Source organism: Gekko japonicus, unplaced genomic scaffold (assembly GCF_001447785.1).
Source record: "Gekko japonicus isolate JY-2015 unplaced genomic scaffold, Gekko_japonicus_V1.1 scaffold196, whole genome shotgun sequence".
Lineage (NCBI taxonomy): Eukaryota > Metazoa > Chordata > Lepidosauria > Squamata > Gekkonidae > Gekko > Gekko japonicus.
Genome location: NW_015173129.1, coordinates 185,632 through 208,037, shown reverse-complemented (window position 1 = coordinate 208,037; position 22,406 = coordinate 185,632). Strand labels below are relative to the sequence as shown.

The following is a 22,406-nucleotide window of genomic DNA, read 5'->3' as shown; positions in this document are numbered from 1 at the left end:
TGCGCAGACTCTAATATGGGAGAACCGGGTTTGATTCCCCACTCCTCCACTTGCACCTGCCTGGATGACCTTGGGCAAGCCTTAGTTCTGATAAGAGCTGTTCTTGAAAAAGAGCCGTTTCTGTCAAGAGCTCTCTCAGCCCCACCTCCCTCGCAGGGTGTCTGTTGTGGGGTGGGGAAGGGAAAGGAGTTTGTAAGCCGCTCTGAGACACCTTTGGGTAGTGAAGGTCGGGGTATAAATCCAATCTCCTCTTCTTACAAAGGACAGGTGACAGTGGCACGTTACCAGAGAGAGAGAGAGAGAGAGAGAGAGAGAGAACCCTCTTCAGGTGTTGGGAAAACCCTGGAGGGCAGGGTGGAACAGGGCGTGAAGGTCTGAAGGCCGGAGCGGGCCCGTTCCATCACAGAGACCAACAAGATTTCCAGGGGATTAGCTTTCAAGAGGGAGCGCTCCCTTCTGTCGGATAAGGAAGCCTTATCCTGCTGCAGGGTTGCCCCTTTCTGGAAAGTCAGGGAAATGAAAATTGGTCAGGGAAAGTCAGGGAACTTGTGATTAAAATCTATTCCAGCAGTGGATTTTTGACCTGCCTGCTGCGAGAGCCTGATCTGTTCTTGTGGCAACTGGAATAGAGAAGTAGCAGGATACAAGTAGAACTCAATGATGCCCTTTCCCAACCATTTTAGATCGAACGTTTATATAATTTTTAGTGTACCTTTAAAACAATAACAAAAATGTTACGTCATTTGTTAGCATTCAGAGTTTACTTGAGTTGAAATTTGTATCTTGGTGTAAGTTTTGCTGCAATTGCAAAACAGGTGTTGCTGCAGTTAATGTTGAAAGAAGCTGATATTAAATCGCTTTGACAAATATTTTTGCAGTTGAGACTTGTGTAGTTGTAGAGTGGAACCTTCTCTTGCATTAATGCAATACGACTAGTGTTCCCTCTAAGCTGACTTAGTGTGAGCCAGCTCACAGTTTTTTAGCCTCCGGCTCACACATTCTTGTCTTAGCTCAGGAAGGAGGGCTCCGGAGCAAACTCATTTATGCAGGAGCCAAATCGCTCGCTCACCACTTTCATGCCAGCAGCTCACAAAGTAGAATTTTTGCTTACAAGACTCCACAGCTTAGAAGGAGCATTGACCTATTCATTTTTTAACTTGTGGTTATATTTGAATGGTAGACAGGGAAATCGACAAACGTTGGTCAGGGAAAGGAAAAATAAAATTCTAGTGGCAACCTTGTGCTGTCCTCAGGGCCCGTGGCCATCTTTGCAGTCGGGGTGACCTTCTTCCCCATCTCCTGCAATTGCAAGTATGGCTGTCAGTTCACCTGGTTCCCACCATTAATATCTTTGATGCACCAGGGAAAGCCTGTCCTGTTTATGCACCTCTTGTGAACCCACAGACGTGATTGTTCCACTTCTTTTTTAACATCATTCGTTTTTGAGCCTGGAGAGCTCCTGCTGTTCTGACTAGACATCAAGGACTTTGATGGACCCAGGGTCTGATATACTTTGTCGCTGGATCCTTGAACACCTTTTGTGGCAGCTAGATTTGAACCCAGTAACACCTTAGAGACCAATAAGGGTATAAGGTTTCAAGAGGAAGAGGAGGAGGAGATTGGATTTATACCCTGCCCTTCACTTGGAGTCTCAGAGCGGTTTACAAACTCCTTTCCCTTCCCACAACAGACACCCCCTGTGAGGTAGGTGGGGCTGCCTGAGAGAGCGCCAACAGAAACTGCTCTTTTTCAAGAATAGCTCTGAGAGAACTTGCCACTGACCCAAGGTCACCCAGCTGGCTGCATGTGGGGAATCAAACCTGGTTCTCCCAGATTAGAGTCCGCCCCTCTTAACTACTACAGACTGGCTCTCTGAGAGTTTTGACTGCAATATCCCAAAGATCTTGTGGGTCTCGAAGATGCTACGGGACTGGGATCTTTGGCAAGAGGGACGCTCTCCAGCTTCGGCGTGACCACTTATTGTTCTGAGGGTAGAAGGCCCCTGTGCCCTATAGCATATGAATTTATCAAGAGGTTCCTCAACGCCCTTCTTAATTCAGACTTCCTTTTCCTTCCACTGGCTGCGATCCGTGCAAAGGCATTTCCCGCTGTCCCAATAAAGCCGGCATAGTGCCTCACGCGGCGGCCTCCTCAGTCGGTCACTGCCGGCGCGTGCCCCAGAAAGGTTGTCTGAAACTAATTGAAATGTTAAACCTAATTTGAAAAATGGAGGCCGTCAGAGAAGTGCCAAGGAAAGGTCAGGAGTCGTACCCGGGGTTCCTGTTATCCTTAATGGGGAAGGACCGCTGGAACTCTTCAGTTACCCACATTACTCACGATACAGACGGGTTTAATTAGCAAGATCAGCTAAATGTCTGGGGCCTGTCAAAGGACTAGCAGTTTTCTCCTGGATGAATTATGGGCCGTTTTCTCAGTTTCCATCTGCCGCTGTTGGGTACTTAGGAAACAGCTTCAACCGCAAGCAGTCCCCCCCCCCAGTCTGAATCGGAGCGATGTGGACTCACAGGGACACGTGGTGTCATTAGATTTGGGTGGGTCACCGTCTTGGGCTGAAGCAATAGAACAGAGTTTAAGTCCAGTGGCACCCTGAAGACCAACAAAATTGAATTCTGGGTATAAGAGGCTTCCGTCACACACGCAAAGTAATCCACTTTCAATCCACTGCCAGTTCACACAGTAAAAATCCAGTTGGAAAGTGCACTGAAAGTGGATTATTTTGCGTGGGTGACCGCAGCCAAACTTTGTTCTATTGGGTGTAGCTGTTAGAGCATATCCTTGAGCACCACACCAGATCAGCAATTCGGAAACAAAAGTAATTGGGAATAAGCGCAATCCTTCTGTCCCTCTCTCTAAAACATACTCAACTCAGGGGTGTGGAACTCATTTGTTATGAGGGCCGGATCTGACATAAATGAGACCTTATCGGGCTGGGCCACGTGTGTGTCATAAAATGTAGAAGAAGAAGAGGAGATTGGATTTATACCCCGCCCTTCACTACCCAAAGGAGTCTCAGAGCGGCTTACAATCTCTTTTCCCTTCCCCTCCCAATGGACACCCTGTGAGGCAAGATGCTACGGGACTGGGATCTTTGGCAAGAGGGACGCTCTCCAGCTTCGGCGTGACCACTTATTGTTCTGAGGGTAGAAGGCCCCTGTGCCCTATAGCATATGAATTTATCAAGAGGTTCCTTTGGGTCGTTCCTCAAAGCCCTTCTTAATTCATACTTCCTTTTCCTTCCACTGGCTGCGATCCGTGCAAAGGCATTTCCCGCTGTCCCAATAAAGCCAGCATAGCGCCTCACGCGGCGGCCTCCTCAGTCGGTCACTGCCGGCGCGTGCCCCAGAAAGGTTGTCTGAAACTAATTGAAATGTTAAACCTAATTTGAAAAATGGAGGCCGTCAGAGAAGTGCCAAGGAAAGGTCAGGAGTCGTACCCAGGGTTCCTGTTATCCTTAATGGGGAAGGACCGCTGGAACTCTTCAGTTACCCACATTACTCACGATACAGACGGGTTTAATTAGCAAGATCAGCTAAATGTCTGGGGCCTGTCAAAGGACTAGCAGTTTTCTCCTGGATGAATTATGGGCCGTTTTCTCAGTTTCCATCTGCCGCTGTTGGGTACTTAGGAAACAGCTTCAACCGCAAGCAGTCCCCCCCCCCAGTCTGAATCGGAGCGATGTGGACTCACAGGGACACGTGGTGTCATTAGATTTGGGTGGGTCACCGTCTTGGGCTGAAGCAATAGAACAAAGTTTAAGTCCAGTGGCACCCTGAAGACCAACAAAATTGAATTCTGGGTATAAGAGGCTGCCATCACACACACAAAGTAATCCACTTTCAATCCACTTTCCAACTGGATTTTGCCAGTTCACACAGTAAAAATCCAGTTGGAAAGTGCACTGAAAGTGGATTATTTCACGTGTGTGACTGCAGCCAAACGTTGTTCTACTAAAAGGGGAGTAGGGAGGGGGTAAGTCCACTGCCAGCCAACCTTTCTCCAGGAGAAAAATGCCTTTCTTCAAAGTAGGGTTGCGAACTCCAGACTGAGAAGATCCTAAAAATGCCTGCTTTGGCGGGTGGACTCAATCCCTCTATGAGGGAGGGGCCGTGACTCAGCTATAGAGCCTCTGCTTGGCGTGCAGAAGGTCCCAGGTTCAATCCTCGACATCTCCAGTTAAAAGGAACAGGCTGGAGAACTGTAAAGAGGGGTTGTGGGCTTGTGGCTCAGCGGCAGAGCATCTGCTTGACATGCAGAAGGTCCCAGGTTCAATCCCCGGCATCTCCAGTTAAAAAGGACCAGGCAGGAGGTGACGGCAATGACCTCCGCCTGAGACCCTGGAGAGCTGCTGCCAGTCTGAGTAGACAGTACTGACCTTGATGGACCAATGATAGGCAGCTTCATGCGTCTATAAGCTCTCGTGCCCTCGTTCTACGTTAATGTTGTTCATTCCCACTAGGGAACTACAGGAAGAGAGTGGACTGACGGTGGACGTCTTGCAGAAGATGGGCCGGATCACTTTTGAGTTCGTGGGTAACACGGAGCTGATGGAAGTCCACATCTTCCGAGCCGACAGTTTCCAAGGAGAGCCCACGGAAAGCGACGGTAAGAATGTGGTTGAAAAGCGGCAGCATCATAAAAATGGCCACCCCCAGGTCTGCCCCTGGCCCAGGTTGAGCCAAATAATTTGACTCGTACATCTTGCGTTTGCTTGTTTATCTATATCCCACTTTTCTTCCCAGTTGGGACTCAAAAGCAGCTTTAGAACGTCATTCTCCCCTTCTTCGTTCTCCCACAACGTCCCTTTGAGGTAGGCCAGGCTGAGAGTTTGGGATGGGCCCCCAAGTCACCCAGAGGGCTCCCATGGAAGAAGTCAGAATTCAAACTTATGTCACCCTGGGTCCTACTCTGCCATTCTGCCCACTACACCCTGCTGTCTCTCAGCGCAGCATGCTGGTCGTGGGATAGACCCTCTTGTCCCCCGTCCCGACCAGATTGACTGGGGCCACAGGCAGTTCCCACCTTCCTCTGGAACTGTGCTACCCAACCCATAGTGGAGACAGAACACTCACTACATACAAGGTTGCATCATGTGCTAAAATTAGGCACCTAACAAGTTCACTCTATCATCAACCAAAAGGGAGACTACAGTGAAGAAGTCTGAAGGCGATTGAGACTGGGAAAGAACCCTAAGGGTAAACATAGTTCACTGGAGACCAAGGCCGAGTTAATTCATGCCGTGGTGTTCCCCATTACTGCGTATGGGTGTGAAAGTCGGACAGTGAAGAAAGCGGACAGGAAGAAAGTTGATTCTTTTGAAATGTGGTGTTGGAGGAGAAAGTAGATTCCTTTGAAACGTGGTGTTGGAGGAGAGTTTTATCACGGACTGCCAAGTTTTATCATGGTTCCAGATCAAATCCAGCCTGAACTCTTCCCAAGAAGCTAAAATGACTCGACTTTATGTAAGCCACCCTGAGCCCACCTTGGCGGGAAGGGCCAGGGTGTCAATCGAACTAACAAACAAACAAACAGACTGAGGCTATTGGACTTCAGCCACAGCATGAGAACACAAGAGTCACCGAAAAGTACAGAAATGCTAGGAAAACCTGAAAACAGCAGGAAAAGAGGAAGGCCCGACAGGAGATAGACGGACTCCCATCAAGGCAGACACGGCCCTCCGTTCGCAGGACCTGAGCAAGGCTTGTTAACGATCTGACATTTTGGAGGTCATAAATTCATAGGGTTGCCTTGCCAGAAGTTGGAAACAACTTGATGGCACTTGACACTAGAGATGTAACATTTCCGGAAATTTTGAACCTCAGAAAAAACCCAGAGTTTTTTCCAGTTTTTTCGGGGGGGAAATGGAAATTTTCGGAAAAATTGAAAAAAATGCTACATTAGCACTTCTTTTTTCTTTTCTAGATTGAAAGTCATTCTTTTACTTTAGGAACATAAAATATGACTATGGGCATTTTTACTTGGCATGAAATTATCACAACTAGCATATTAAAAATATAGTGTATCCAAACAATTATTACGAACAGAATACCCACCCACATGCAAAAACAAAACTGAAACCTTTTTTTTCCTTGTGATAATAGAACCTCCCAAAGAAAGAAATGCATCTTGTTCTTGTATTGGAGAGTTCAGATTGCAACCTAGGACTTGCTTGTCCTCAGTGCACAGAAATTAGATCAATCTGATACCATACATATTTTTTTAGAAATGATTTGAAAATATTTGAACACCTTGTTTTAAAATAGTTTATTCATCATGTTAAAATAAAATGTTCCATAATCCATTTTTTAAATTTATTTATTTTTTCAATTTTTCCAATTTTTCAGAAAAAAAAACAAAAAAAGCTTCAGGAAAAAAAAACGGGGAAAACATTTCCCCCCCGAACTTTTCCGGAACTTTTCCGGGCCTTCACATCTCTACTTGACACACACATAGCAAGTTCACCCAAGTGTCCTTCTTGCACAAATGGCTTGGTGTGGGATTAGGGTTGCCGGGTCTGACCTATGGGGACTTTGGGGGTGGAGCCAGGAGCAAGGGTGTGACACCACTTTGTGATGTCACATCCTGTGATTTCACTTCCAGGTCCACCCCCCACATCGAGAAGGTTCCTGTGATTCCATGGTAGGAGCCTGTGCTTCTAACACAGGGGTTGCTCTCAACTCATTCTCCACCCAAGCCACACACACCTAGGCCATTTAGGGTTGCCAGGTGAGGCTGACAGGCCAGTGGGGGACTTTTCAAGAGCCTCCTGGAGAGGAGAGGGAAGAAGCACGATTCAGCTCCAGAGGGAGTTCTGGCCATCACATTGAAAGGGACTGCATTCCTTTTAAATGCCTTCCCTCCATTGGAAATAATGGAGGAAGGGTGCACCTTCTTTTGGGGCTCATAGATTTGGACCCCCTGGTACAATCTTTTTGAAATCAAACTCTGGGTATCTGTGGCTGGGGGGGGGGGCTGTTTTTTGAGGAGAGGCACCAGATGCTATGCTGAAAATTTGGTTCCTCTACCTCAAAAAACAGCCTCCCCCAGAACCCCAGATCGATTTTCCAATGTAGCCTATGGGGACCATTGACTATAATGGTCCCCATAGGGTATGGAGCCAAAAAATTCAACAATCCCAAATATTTTCCGAATTCCAATACCATACTGATATTAGGATTTAAGGAATATCAGGAAATACTGATAGTTTTTGAGTTCAATATACCCGAACCTGAAAAATACCCTTTTTTTGCACACCCCTAGTATCTACCCGCTTATACACAGTTGAGAGCTCTGTATATCAGCCAGCATAATTCAAAAATTTAGACCTTGCTTCGGGAACATCTTGTGAACTGGAGACAACCAGGCCCAGATGCATCCAACTTTTGATTTTTCTCCCTCTACAATACTGTCAGACTTCCCTCCTTCCTCCATCATCCGGTTCGCATGAGTAGACCACCGACTTGTTCAAGGTACAGCCTTAAACTGAGTCATACCGTGGTAACTTAAGCAAAGGGATCAGCTAATAGGAAGGTAGAAGCCCGACCCTACCCAAAGCCTGCAGCTAATCTGGATTGGGGGACCTTTGCCTTGTTGCATCTCGGTCACCCTTTGGAGTCCAGGAGCAGAGCTAGCACCAAGGACCGTCCCTTGCAAAACCTTTGTGGGGCAGGAGATCCAGAAGAAAGAGAGTTGGTCTTTATACCCCACTATCCACTACCCAGAGGAGTCCCAGAACAACTTACAATCTCCCTTCCCTTCCTCTCCCCACCAACAGACACCCTCTGAGGTAGGTGGGACTGAGAGAGTTCTGAGGAAACTGTGACTGACCCAAGGCCACCCAACTGACTGCATGTGGAGGAGTGGGGAATCAAACCAAGTTCTCCAGATCAGAGTCTGCGGCTATTAACCACCACACCACAGATGGCTCTCTACACCATGCTGAAAACACCCCTTCCCCACCTGCTCCAGGTATCAACAGGCCAAACATCTAAATTCTGACAGTTAACAGTGAGGCTGGATCTGGAAAATATTTCCAGAGAGGGAACTGGAAGTTAGTTTAGGAAGAAGAGATTGGATTTATACCCCACCCTTCATTCGGAGTGGCTTATAAACCCCCTTCCCTTCCTCTCCCCACAACAGACACCCTGTGAGGTAGGTGGGGCTGAGAGAGCTCTTTCGAGGACTGCTCATGAGAGAACAGCTCTGAGAGAACTGTGGCTTGCTCAAGGTCACCCAGAAGCTGCATGTGGAGAAGTGGGGAATCAAACCCGGTTCTCCCAGATTAGAGTCTGTGCTCCTAACCACTACACCAAGCAGAGGTCCCCAATCCTTTTCAGCCCATGGGCACCTTTGGAATTCTGACACAGCATGGTGGGCACAGCCACAAAATGGCTGCTGCTGCAGGAAGTGGAGCCAACCACAAAATGGCCGCCACAGCTTACCTTCAGTCATGCGGCTAAGACCCTTGTGCTGTGGTGGCAGCTGCCGCCCAAGCCACGTTATTTTAAAAAATCTGTACAGCCAATCAAATCTCCAGTGGCCAACCAGAAGCCTTGCTGAGCAAACGAACCAGCTGACCCCACCCGCTTTCTAAGAACACCAGGGAAAGTGTTAGCAGTGCCATGGTGCCCACAGTCCCCATGTGGGGAACCCCATGTGGGGGTCCTAGGCCATATGGAGTAATGTGCTTTTCCCACATGTGCAACATCATCATCATTGAACTGGTTTAAGAGAAATGTCACTTCCTAGGCCATATTGAGTAATGTGCTTTCCCCACATGTGCAACATCATCATCATTGAAAGAACCCAAAAATTACCCTAAGATGCCCAGTTGAAGCAATTTTGGAGCGGTGATCCAAGTAATGATGCTTTCTTTCAGTCTTCGATTGTCTGGGGGGGGGGGGAACCCATCTTCATCCTCCACGCTAATTTCCTTAATCCGTTATGTTCATTTCTTCCCCTTGCAGAAATGCGTCCGCAGTGGTTTGAACTGGACCACGTGCCCTTCAAGGACATGTGGCCAGATGACAGCTATTGGTTTCCTCTGCTCCTCCAGAAGAAGACGTTTGTCGGTTATTTTAAGTTCCAGGGGCAGGACACGATCTTGGAGTACACCTTGAAAGAAGCAGAAGAGGTCTAGGAGGGGAAGAACTCCGGAGGTCCTCCAAGTGGGGACACACACTTGCATCGGGGGCGATGAGCTATTCTGGTCGCCCCGAAGCCTTCATCTCCTGCTGAGAGCAGACTTCATTGTGCAACAGGCGAACGGCAGGCAGACAAACATGAAACCCAGAAAATCTACAGCAACTGGCAAACATGAAACCGTTCCTCTGTGTGGTGAAGAACTTACAGATGGCACTTCTTTTGTATGACCAGTTGCCGCTTTCCGTCTCGGTTGTGTTAGTGTGTGCGGCTCTCTTTCAGGGCCTGACCCCCAACGTTTAGATTTTTTCATCCCCCCCCCAAGCATCGCGAGCCCTTTGCTGTCAACGAGAACCTCCTTAGTCAATATTTTCCCCCTGAATCTTGTTTTTGAAAGGGGACTGTACCCCCAAGTTCTCCCGTTTGCATCTCATTGGGGCAGCTTCTCTTCCAGTTCTGGCAAGAAGTGTTTCACACATGGAACCTTAAAGCGTTTCCATGCGTGGAACCTTAAATTGTTTCCACGAGGAAGCCCCCTGCCCATGCGAAACAATCCCCCAACCGCAGTGGTGTAAGCATTGGGGTGGCGGCTGTAGCTAATTCTTCGTAGCCCCGTGCATGCTGAGAACTTACTAAAAAAAGATCATATTTCAGCTCTAGTTCCCAGTATATGAGCAGCAGTCCTGTATTCCCCAGACTTTCCTAGAAGAGGGAAATTGAGCCAGTTGTGTCTTCTCCTATTGCTGCAGGACAGTGATGGAGAAACCTACATCTTGGCAAATGTGGACCGTCTGTACAGACTCCAAGAGGAAGCCTCTGTCCTGCAGATGACAGAATATGCCACTTGGTAAAAACTAAGTTACGGTTCAATGGAACACTTGAGCAGTCACTGTTCTTGATATGGGCCTTAACCGCACAGTGGAATTGTGTTTTAAGGTCTTTTACGGGAATGCCGGTTGTCGTTGATAAATACGGAGAGGGGGCAGGACACTCAGTCTGAAAGTTTATTACAAATGAAACTAGCATTTTGCCCTCAGTTTACTAACCCAATATGTTATAGTTGTTATTCCTTATGTAGATTCTTAAATGACTGAAACCATAAAGGGTCTCTGTGGGGGGTTAATTTTGTCACCTGGACAGTTTCCAGATGGAAAGCGTGCAAGAAATATTCCAATCATATACCAGACGTCTGCCTACGTTCACTTGCCCACCTTTGCTAACACCAGTTTCAGAGTAACAAAGACATTTATAACTGAAATATTTCTTTAATATGAGTTTTGTGCATTTTTTTTACAAATAAAGATTTTTTTTGTAACATTTGTTGACAGAAGTTTTGGGGGGGTGTAACAACTTGTAAACATTTTGTTGTCTACCAGCTGTAGCGATATGTTCTCTCCAATTCCTGCAGTTTGGTAAAGTGCTTCATCAAAATACAAAAAAAACCAAAACCCCAAACACACACTCCTATTTGTGCAAAGCACTGAGGGAAGAAAACACCAAGTTGCGAACCTTGGCTATTCCAAAATTTGCAAAAATCCAAAGAGGTTAGAACGAAAAATAAGAAAGAATCTGCTCTTCTATTTTCCACATAGCAAAGGTATTGCCTGAAGAGCAGAGGCCAGGACTTTCAGCATTTCAGAATTTGCCTACAGAAAGTTCTTTTTTGAGGTCAACTTTCCCCCCTTTAAGGCAGTGGACAAGTGTGAGGTTACCAGGCCCCCTCCAGACCTGGTTTCCTCCAAATGGGGGTAGATAATCACCCCCACAGCTATGGAGACTGGGCCATCATAAAACCCTTTTTCTAGCTAGTAATCTTATAAACGGGGAGAGGCGGCAGCACAGTGCAGCCCAATCTTGCCAGATCTTGGAAGCTAAGCAGGGTCAGTGCTCAGACGGGAGACCCCCAAGGAAGACTCTGAAGAGGAAGGCCATGGCAATGTGGCAAACCAACTCTGCTTCTCACTTGCCTTAAAAGTCCTATGCTGTGGTCACCGGCAGTCGGTTGCAACTCGATGCCATTTACGTGTGCAATGCTGTACACCCACTTTTTCTTGGTAGGTAGAGCTGAGAGAAACAATGTTTTTGACCACCATCTTAGACACATTCATTGGAAGCTTGTCCCACCAATCCATGTGGGAGTCTCATGTGGGAGTCTCATTTCTGACTAAGGCTACAATCCTACACAAACAGATGTAAAACCCGCTGAACTCGGTGGGTTTTCTTCAGAATGTAAGTTTGTGGCATCACGGCCCCATGATCCAATGTTATACAAGCTTATTTGGAAATGAATCCTGTCAAATTCAAAAAAAAAAAGAGATTGGAGTTATATCCCGCCCTTCACTACTTGAAGGAGTTTCAGAGCGGCTTACAATCTCCTTTCCCTTCCCCTCCCCTGTGAGGTAGGCGGGGCTGAGAGAGAACTGCTGGTGAGAGAACAGCTCTGAGAAAACTTGGAACTGACCCAAGGTCACACCAGCAGTTGCATGTGGAAGAGTGTGTACTCAAGCCCGGTTCTCCCAGATTAGAGTCTGCGCTCCTAACCACCACACCAAACTGGCACTGACTTCCCAAGGAATGGAGATTTAAATCCCCAAATGCTGTGCTGTGCATTCAGGTTCAGTTCAGACCACTTAGTTCAACACTGATGCATTTAAGGACATAAAGTCATATAGAAACATGCTTCGCAAGGTTGTGCATAACGCCCTTAACGACAATTGCATATCACTCTTGAGGGTACATCGCCAAATGTTGTGTTCTCTTCCCAAAAGGCCCCCAAATCTTCCTCCATTCCCTTCTAGGCCCGTCCTTCTAGGGAGCGGCACAATTCGTTTGGGGAACAGGTAACATGCACACACCTTGCTCTCAAAAACCTGGAATGCATGTTCTCTCAGCACCCATTCCTAGTGAAACCCCTGCCTGATGAATTGGTCGAGGTGCAGCCGATGCTGTTTGCGAGCGGTGCAGAGAGAGAGAGAGTAACCAGCAGTAAACTTTAGCACACTCAGCCAACGATGTACTAACGCCGCACACAATGATCTTGTATGCCAAAGAAGAAGCATCTGTGGTTGGCAGAGCTGCTCGTGAAACACACTCGGGACACAACACAAAGTCCCTTTGCTTCGCTTCATATCCAGATCCCAAGGAAATCCAAACTGCGTTGACTTCCCACCTCCTGCCAACAACAGGTCAGAGATGGGGGGGGCTGACACCACAGTGTGGCAGGCTTGTTTGGTCTGTTGTCCAGGAAGCCACAGAGAAACAATATATCTAAACGGGGGAGGGGCTTCACTATTCCCAGGCACAAAAGAATCTATCTGCATGGCTGCATGTTGTTGGGTCCCCCACACACACCTTAAAACACACATCCAAATCCTTGTTGCTCTAGCCAAAGGAAAAAGTTAACATTTTAAAAAAACAACCCAAAAACATTATAAAAGTCTCCAAAAATATATACTGTTTTAACCTATCAAGGAAAAGGCAGTTTTGGTCTTTCTGCAGAGAAAAATACACTTTTTTTAACATTATATGGACCTACTGAGATGGCTGGGGTATGATTCCTCTTTCCTGGTGAGTTTTAGCTTATGGCCCCCAGCGGAGAAAAGAAGCACCTGATCTGTTCCTACACAGTGGAACATAAAAAGTAAGAAAAGCCCTGCTGGACCTGCCAGGGGTCCATCTAGTCCAGCATCCTGTCTCACACTGTGGCTGACCAGTTCCTCTGGAGGGACAACAGCAGGGCCTGGAGACTGAAGCTTTGTCCTGTTAAGAACATCAGAAGAGCCCTGCTGGATCTGACCAGGGGTCCATCCAGCCCAGCATCATGTCTTACACTGTGGCTGACCAGTTTCTCTGGAGGGACAACAACAGGGTAGAGAGGCTGGGGCCTTCCCCTGGGGCTTTCCCCATCAGAAGAGCCCTGCTGGATCAGACCAGTGAATGTCCATCTAGTCCAGCATCCTGTCTCACACAGTGGCTGACCAGTTCCTCTGGAGGTCTGACAATGGGGCAGAGAGGCCAAGGCCTTCCCCTGAGAAGAACCTCAGAAGATCCCTGCTGGATCTGACCAGTGAGGGTCCATCTAGTCCGGCATTCTGTCCCACACAGTGACCAACCAGTTCCTCTGGAGGGCCAGCAACAGGGCACAGAGACCATGGTCTCTCCCTGAGAAGAACATAAGAAGAGTACTAAGATCCACAGGTTGGCTGTCTCTGAATATGGAGGATCCATATAGCAACCCTGGCTAGCAGCCACTGATGGACCTGTCCACCCCGAACCTAACCCCTTCAGACTGCCCCAGAGCTGAGCCAGGTTGCAACTCTTTTTTTCAGCTGAATGGGGGGGGGGGGGGGGGGGGGAAGGCAGGGAAGGGAGACGGAAGTCATGCTCTGGAGAGGGTCCAAATCCCTGCATTCAGAAGGGACTTAACACCAAGGATGGCATACTTGTGGAGGTGTGCTGTTCAGACGGCCTTGCTCCTGCTTGGTCCCCGGAAACTAGATAACACACCTTAGATTTCCCCTCGATACAATAAACTCTCAGCTGAGCACCCTATAAAGTAAAGATGGACAAAAGGAAGTACTACTTTACACAGAGCATGGTTAAAGTGTGAAATACGCTGCCAGAGGATGTAGTGATGGTCACAGGAATAAAAAGCTTTCGAAGGGGATTAGATAGATTCATGGAGGATAAGTCTATCAATGGCTACTAGCCATGGTGATTGGGGAACCTCCACATTCAGAGGCACAAATCCTCTGAATCTCGGAGCCAGGAGGCATCATTAGGGGAAGGCCTCGGCCTCTGTGCCCTGTTGTTGGCCCTCCAGAGGAACTGGGTGGCCACTGTGTGAGAGACAGGATGCTGGACTAGATGGACCCTCACTGGTCTGATCCAGCAGGGCTCTTCTGATGTTCTGATCAGGGGAAGGCCTCGGCCTCTCTGCCCTGTTGTTGGCCCTCCAGAGGAACTAGTTGGCCACTGTGTGAGACAGGATGCTGGACTATATGGACCATTGTCCTGATCCAGCAGGGCTCTTCTGATGTTCTTTTCAGGGGAAGGCCTCGGCCTCCGTGTCCTGTGGCTGGCCCTCCAGAGGAACTGGTTGGCCACTATGTGAGATAAGATCCAACTAAGGTTGTTCGCAGTCAACGTTCACAGCAAGTTTACAAAGATGGAGTGCCTGCCTGCCCACCCCCCCAGTGATCCAACCCTGAATATGACGTGATAACGTTTTAATCGAAAGAACTAACAGTGTTTCCAAACCAGCCTCGACAATCCCTAAAAATCACATCTGTCTCCTTTCAAGCAAAAGTGAAGCTGGGTGCAAACACCTCCGATGTCAATCACGGTGTGCCACGTGAAGATATTCCCAGCCTTCTCCCACAAAGGCCACCTCCACGTTTCTGGCTCCATCTGCCACAACTGTGATCATTTATTACCCACTACTCCCCCGGCGTGTGCACACAAACCAGATATTCCGATAAAGGTTCCTTTTCCTTACATTCCACATAGCAGTAAAGATCTGAGAAGAGGAGGAATCCTCGTATTGTCCTTCCGACCTGTGTCTTGCAGCTCGAGAAAGGAAGAGGTACCAGATGCCCCTCACGCTCTAGCTGGAGAGCTTTCGACAAGCAATTTCCACCAGACACGACACCCTGACCTGGGTGGCCCAGCCTACTCAATCTCATCAGACCTCGGAAGCTAAGGAGGGTCGGCCCCGGTTAGGACTTGGATGGGAGGCTGGCAAGGAAGTCCAGGGTTGCTACGCAGAGGCAGACAATGGCAAACCACTTCCGTTTGTCTGTGCTGACCTGGATGGCCCAGGCTAGCCCAATCTCATTGCATCTCGGAAGCTAAGGAGGGTCGGCCCTGGTTAGGACTTGGATGAGAGACCGCTGAGGAAGTCCAGGGTTGCTATGCAGAGGCAGGCAATGGCAGACCTCCTCTGTTTATCTTTTGCCTGGACCTGGATGGCCCAGGCTAACCCAATCTCATCGGCTCTCGGAAGCTAAGCAGGGTCGGCCCTGCTTAGTCCTTGGATGGGAAGCTACCAAGGAAGTCCAGGGTTGCTATGCAGAGGCAGGCAATGGCAGACCTCCTCTGTTTATCTTTTGCCCAGACCTGGATGGCCCAGGCTAACCCAATCTCATCAGCTCTCGGAAGCTAAGCAGGGTCGGCCCTGCTTAGTCCTTGGATGGGAGGCCACCAAGGAAGCTCAGGGTTGCTACGCAGAGGTAAGCAAGGGCACACCATCTCTGAACGTCTCTCGCTTTGGCCTGGATGTGCAAGCTAGCTCCGTCTCATCAGATCTCGGAAGCTAAGCAGGGTCGGCCTCAGTTAGCACTTGGATGGGAGACCACCAAGGAAGTCCGGGGCTGCTATGCAGAGGCAGACCATGGCAAAACCACCTCTGCTCATCTCCTACCCTATGAGGGATCACCAAACGTTGGCTGAAAATTGAAGGCACTTCCCACCACCAGAAGACAGAAGAGCCTCTCGGCTGCAGCCTTTCCAGGAAGGTGTACACCACCAGGTGACGCAGAAAACCAGCCATGTTTCGAGCATCCCTTAAAAGCCCTCGGTCAGTAATTTGTTAAGGTCCACTTAAGACGGAAAGAGACCAGGCCGGAAGCTAGAAAATTTTCAGTGAGGGGGCACCGGGCGAACCAGTGGGGCGTGACCTCACTTAATTAAAAATAACAATAACAAAAACAATAAATAGGCTCTGGCCTGCCCCAGATCATGGGCAGTGTGTGGCGTGGCATGAATTCAATGAAAAGATTTTTTTTAAAAAAATTTAAAGCATGGAAATTTGTGGGTGTGGCTTTAAGAAGAAGAGATTGGATTTATACCCCGCCCTTCACACGGAATTTCAGAGCGGCTTGCAAACGCCTTTCCCTTCCCCTCTCCACAACAGACACCCTGTGAGGTAGGTGGGGCTGAGAGAGCTCTTTCGAGAACTGCCCCTTCAAGGACAGCTCTGACAGAACCATGGCTTGCCCAAGGTCATCCAGCAGCTGCGAGTGGAGGAGTGGGGAATCAAACCTGGTTCTCCCAGATTAGAGTCCGCGCACTTAACCACTACACCAAACTGGCTCTTAAATTTAAATTAAAGGGGGTGTTGGCCCCAAGACACCCCACTGTCGCTACAGGCCTGAAAGAGACCCAACTGGAGTGCCCCCAACGCTGCATCTCCTACCTGCCGGCTCTTTGGATTCCGAGCTGGCAAGCGGCACTGGATTTGGAGCCACCTTTGGCCCTTTGGTGACGCCCCCCATTCCTCTTTCCCGGTTGGCTGCTCCGAAAGACACAAAGCTGACAGGTCGGTTGAACAGACAGGACTGAGGATATTGAGCAATAGAAAACTTGGGACAAAGGTGTGGTCCCCGATAGAATACAGAGGAGAGAGAGTGGGGGGATTCTCTCTCTTTGTGCGGTCACATTTCCAGGCAGCCCATCAATCACAGAGCAATTCAAAGCAGCATAAAAAAATTAATAATAATAGTACAAGGATAGCCGACGGGACGATTCCTTTGAACAGTGGGACGTGCAAATCCCACGGGTCTTTCTCCCTCTCCCGGCTGCCCGGCACCACCCGTCCTAAAGCATCAACTTGAAAAGAAGGTGCCCTCCTAGGGGGCGAAGGATGACGTCGGCATGTTGCCAGATCCGACAAAGAGGCAGTTCAGTTTGGGCTTCAGTTCGTTCCACACTTTGCTCATCTGGAAGACAGGAAAGGACACAGAGCGGTTGCTCGGTTAAGAGGGTGATGTGCTGGGGGGTGGGATCACACAACCGAATCGGTTTTGGGGAGGGACTGTGGCTCCGTGGCTCTACTTGGCATGCAGAACGTCCCAGGTTCAGTCCCTGGCATCTCCCGACCAGGATGCACCAAGAAGCCCATCTCGTCAGATCTCGGAAGCTAAGCAGGGTTGACCCTGGTTAGTACTTGGATGGGAGACCAGCAAGGAATACCAGGGTTGAGACGCAGAGGCAGGCAATGGCAAACCACCTCTGATCACCTCTTGCCTTGAAAACCCTATTGGAATGGGTTGGCTTTGGGAGCCCTTGACGCCGCCACCACCACCCCACATCAAATGGTGCAACCTTTCCTGAACTTGTTGTAGACTTTCCAGGTCGTATGGCCGTGGTCTTGGCATTGTCGGACCTGACGTTTCGCCAGCAGCTGTGACTGGCACCCTCAGAGGTATAACACAGAAAGATGGCGTACTCTCTGCGTCAAGGTGAGAAGAAAAATGGTAGGCAGGTAATTTATATCTACTCAGGAAGGTGGGGTAGGGCTGAGTCATTATCATTCAACAGCCAATCCATATGCAAAAGAAGCTCCTCGGGAAAGCTCCTCCATTAGCATGTCACAGCCTGGGGAACTCCTACAGGATAATGACTCAGCCTTACCCTACCTTTCTGAGTACATATAAATTACCTGCCTACCGTTTTTCTTCTTACCTTGACACAGAGAGATGTCATCACACCATGGAAATCATTCGGGGGTTGTTTGGGGGCAGGGTTTTTCCCGCCGGCCAGCTGGCCGGTGGCAGGCAGAAGCCCGAAAACCAGGGACCTGGGCAGTGGCAAACCTACTCCACCCTCTAAAGCAGCCATTTTCTCCAGCAAGAGTCCAGTAGCCCCTTAAAGACTAACAAAATGTGTGTCAAGGGATGAGCTTTCATGAGTCTTTCAGGTGCTCCTGGTCTCTTGCTCTTTTCTACTGCTGCAGACAGACTAACATGGCAAACCCATCTTGGAGATCAGCTGCAATTCCGGGAGATCTACTGGCTCCACTTGGAGGCCGGCAACCTTAGCTGATAAACCGTTCGTCCGACATGCTGTGGGATGAGGGGGCGACTAGAACGGCAGGCTCACCTCCTTGTGGCCTTGGATCTGGGAGTTGACGAAAGCCCCCAGGATGTGAGAGGTGACTGGCAGGTAAATGTGGATCAATTGGGTCTCTTGGTGCAGGCAGTAGAGGGAGAAATAATTCCGCAGCTCCATCGTCAGGATGGCGTTCTCTTGCTGAGAGAGGAGGGAAAACACGAATGGGTTATCTCCTGGGGGGGGGGGCGCTTGGAAGAGGACAAGATAAGAACACAGACAGCAGGACAGCTTATCTGTGGAGCGGCTGCATTTCTGGGACACAAACATCCAACAAAAGTGAAAGCCCTTTTTAAAACGATTTTTCATTACCCCAAACAAAAAGACATCAAAATATTAGAATAGATGAATTTATTTAATAAAGAATTTTTTTTTTAATTGCATGTTTCCCAAAGGCTCATGGGATTGCTTTTGAAAGACTCACTGTGACCTAGGTGCCCTACAGCAGGACTGGGCTAGCAGAAAGGGGGATTTGCTGGAGAAGTCCTGAAGGTGCCACTCTTAAGTGCCCTTCTAAGCTTTCTTGCCCTTAAGTGCCCTTCTACGCTATCAACATCAACAGCCACGATGGGAACTGACTGACTGCTTGCCGGATGCTGTTCATGCCTGCCGCTGTATATGAACTGTTTTTAGCACTAGTTCTGTTTTAGCTGTGTAGTGTTTGCGTAAGCCGCCCTGAGCCTGTTACGGCAGGGTAGAAATCCAATAAGCAAACAAACAAACACTCAGAAGGCCATTAAATGTCCTCGGAGCTGTTTTTTCCCTAGGAACTGACAGCGCTCGAAAGGCTAGAACCAGGCTGGGAGCCTCCACCTTTGAAGACAAGCATTCAGGTTAATTTAGGCCCCGATCACACGCAGAATTTGCCACGGGATACTCACAAATGGCAGCCGGATTTTACTGGCATGATCAAACGGACACATCTGGCCAGCATCCCGCACCCGTCAGCAACCCGTAGCAGTCAGCCAAAGAAGCGGAGTTTAAAAGTACCCGGGAAAATCCACAATCAACTGGTTGTGACGGGCTGCAGCCGGACGCTCTCCATGTGATCGCTCCAGCGCACTCCTCTAGCATCCCTGCTTCCTGGTTGGAGCGCGCTGGAAACACCCACTGATCGAAACAACGCCGTCGCGTCTGATCACGTTGGGGCGCGTCAAATTGCGATGGCGCGAATCGCCATGCCTCCCTCCCCCCACGTTATCCGGCACGTGTGCCTGGGACCTTAATTAACACTAATTTAACTGCTCCCTTAAAAATTTAAATGCCCCCTGAACAAAAAATATCCTGGCTACGGGCCTTGTCCTTTGACAGAATTCTGCGCTCTTTGGGTCCCAAATTGTCGAATGGTCTCCAGCCCTGGGATGTCCCCAAACAGAAATAAATAAAAATATAAGAACATATGAAATTATTATAAAGATTGGGTTTTTTTAATTGCATGTTTCCCAAAGGCTCATGGGGATGCTTTTGAAAGTCTCACCGTGACCTACCGTGTTTCCCCAAAAATAAGACACTGTCTTATATTTATTTTTTCTCAAGAAGAAACACTAGGGCTTATACCACAAATGCATAGAAATCCTGCTAGGGCTTATTTTGGGGGTAGGTCTTATTTTCGGGGAAACAGGGTAGGTGGTAGTCTACAGGAGGACTGGGCTAGCAGAAAGGGGGATCGTTGGAGAGGTATTGAAGGTGCCACTCTTGAGTGCCCTTCTAAGCTTTCTTGCCCTGTGGAGGGGAACTCAAAAGGCAACTAAATGCCCCCTCTGAGCTGTTTTCTCCCCTAGGAACTGACGCGCTCACTGCCCTGTCCCTTAAATGGGAGGGCTAAAACCAGGCTCGGAGCCTCCCCCTTTAAAGACAGGCATTCAGATTAATTTAATTAACTGCAATTTAACTGCCCCCTTAAAAATTTAAATGCCATCCGGAAGAAAAAACCCTGGCTACGGGCCTGATTCTTTGACCGAATTCTGTGCTCTTTAGGTCCCAAAATTGCAGAACGGCATCCAGCCCTGGGATGTCCCAAAATGGCGAGCACCAACCCGCCCGTTCATACCTCCACGATCCGGGACTCCAGCTGCTCAACGGTCTCCGGCTCCTTGTTCTGGACAGCAGCGCTCATCATCTGCCGCTTCATCAGGCTGTACTTGTGCAAGGCCCTCTGGTGCTTGTGCAAGACGCCCTTCTCATGCCTCTCGCACAAGTCCTGGTGCGGCAAAGATGAAAATACAGGCCATCGTTATCCTATCCCCACCATGGTCTTCTGTTTGCAGAGGCAGATGGGTAAAGAGGAAACATGTACAGGCAGCGCAAATGCACTTTGGGCATTTCAATTTTATTTTTAAAGCTTCTAGTCCTTAAGACCATCATATGTTTCTGAGCCATACCTAGCAAAAGCTCACAGCCAAGCTGAACAGGGTGGTCCAGCTTGAGCACCTTGGGTAGTTTTGGTCCTGCCCCATGAATGTTAGCTGCACAATGTGTCTTTTGTAGGACTGGCAAAAAGCATCCATACAACTATTAAGAAAGCTATCCCCCTTTTTGGAAGACTTCATGCAAGGAGAAGCGGGTTTATAATTCTAGAAACTCCCGTTGGGGCTTGACTTTTAAAACACTGATGCAAAATTGTCTGGTAGTTATCAATCTGTATGTACTGAATGTTCTTGCTTATTGAATGTAATGAATATTTATATCTGACTAGGATGAAATAATGATACACTATGCACTTTACTAAATGATGACCATAAATAGAACACATTAGTTTGTTAAAAGGTTTTTCAAGTGTATATTTATTTGTTACCAAGACTAGTGGAAGCAGAAAAAACCGCTACCCACCAAAGAATCTATTTACTTATTATTTCATTTTTGTGTGTGTTAAATGCTGTGAAGTCGCTTCTGACTTACGGCAATGGCAGGAGCTGGAAAAGATTCTTAAGTCTAAATATGTGTCGCTGGCTACCAACATTGAGTTAATTCATGCCGCAGTATTCCCCCGTTACTATATACGGGTGTGAAAGTTGGATAATGAAAAAAGCTGCCAGGAAGAAAGTTGATTCCTTTGAAATGTGGCATCGGAGACACATCAGTGGGGTTCTAGATCAAATAAAACCAGAACTCTTTCTAGATGCTAAAAGGACTAGACTGAGGCTATCATACATGATCACATTATAAGAAGACAAGAGTCACTGGAAAAGACCATAATGCTAAGGAAAGAAAAAGAAGAGAAGAAGAGATTGGATTTATACCCTGCCCTTCACTACCCAAAGGTGTCTCAGAGTGGCTTACAATCTTCTTTCCCTTCCCCTCCCCACAACAGACACCCTGTGAGGGAGGGGGGGCTGAGAGAGCTCTTGACAGAAACTGTTCTTTTTCAAGGACAGCTCTTATCAGAACTACAGCTTGCCCAAGGTCATCCAGCCAGGTGCAAGTGGAGGAGTGGGGAATCAAACCCGGATATCCCAGATTAGAGTCCGCGCACTTAACCACGACACCAAACTGTGTGCACCAAACCACTACAGCAAAAGTTGAAGGCAACAGGAAAAGAGGAAGACCCAAAATGATATGAAGAAGAGGAGATTGGATTTATAACCAGGGCCGACTCACCCACTAGGCGAACTAGGCATTCGCCTAGAGCGCGAGCCGGCCCTTAGGGCGCCAAAGTGCTCTCCTGCAGGGCGCCAGCACCAAACTGTGCCTCGCGCCCTTCCCGCCACCGGGACCGCCACCGGTGGTCTCCTGCAGGGCGCTGGCGGAGGCAGAGGAGGAGATGGTGGAGGAAGGCGGGGAGGTGAGCTCTCACTCCAGGCACCGTCTCACTGCTTGGCCCCCCCGGCTCCAGCGGACGTTGGCTCAGGCTTGCCCCGTCGGTGGCGCTTCCTCCTCGCCCCACCGCCCCGCACCCGGGATGTCCTTCCTGCAGCTGGCGCCGAACTGTGCCTCCCCCCCTCCATGCCCTCTCCAGGAATTCCCACCCGGGAGGTGGCAGCGACTTCCTTGGAAGTCTGGGAAAGAGCTCTGCCCATGCTTAGGGGCACTCTCCTGCCTCAACCCTGAGCAAGCCCTTCGGATCAGCTCCGAGGCCGGAGGGGGGGGAGTTTCTGAGCTGCGCCCGTCCCTGCTCCCCCGCGTGGGCCATGGCGATGCGCGCCCGCGCGCCCCCAAGGCTTAATGCGCCAGGCTGCCCGGCTGCACCATGGTGGTGGCCCAAGAAGCCCCTCCGGCCCCGGGCGCACCATCCCACCACCCTGGCTCTGCCCAGCAGCGAAAGCGGCAGCAGCTCTGCGCCAAGCCCTCCCCTCCCTTTCTCGCCTTGCCGCCCCCAGCCTGCAGTGGGAGGGAGGCTGGGAGATCCCCCCCATGGCGCA

At 49.1% G+C, this 22,406-nt stretch overlaps 2 protein-coding genes across 2 annotated transcripts in view; one reads left to right on the top strand and one right to left on the bottom strand.

Annotated features, from left to right (window-relative positions):
• The window catches only part of NUDT1 (nudix hydrolase 1), a 16,724-nt gene extending 6,346 nt beyond the window's left edge, over positions 1-10,378 (top strand). The window contains exons 3-4 of the mRNA XM_015422080.1: positions 4,478-4,623; positions 8,985-10,378. Of these exons, the coding sequence (XP_015277566.1) occupies positions 4,478-4,623; positions 8,985-9,157 (319 nt within the window). The 3' untranslated portion in view covers positions 9,158-10,378. The remainder of the gene's footprint in view (positions 1-4,477; positions 4,624-8,984) is intronic.
• Positions 10,379-16,228: 5,850 nt separating this feature from the next.
• SNX8 (sorting nexin 8) overlaps positions 16,229-22,406 on the bottom strand; it is an 88,557-nt gene continuing 82,379 nt past the window's right edge. Inside the window, exons 11-13 of the mRNA XM_015422075.1 lie at positions 20,099-20,248; positions 18,040-18,189; positions 16,229-16,877 (exon numbers count right to left, since the gene is read on the bottom strand). Of these exons, the coding sequence (XP_015277561.1) occupies positions 16,788-16,877; positions 18,040-18,189; positions 20,099-20,248 (390 nt within the window). The 3' untranslated portion in view covers positions 16,229-16,787. The remainder of the gene's footprint in view (positions 16,878-18,039; positions 18,190-20,098; positions 20,249-22,406) is intronic.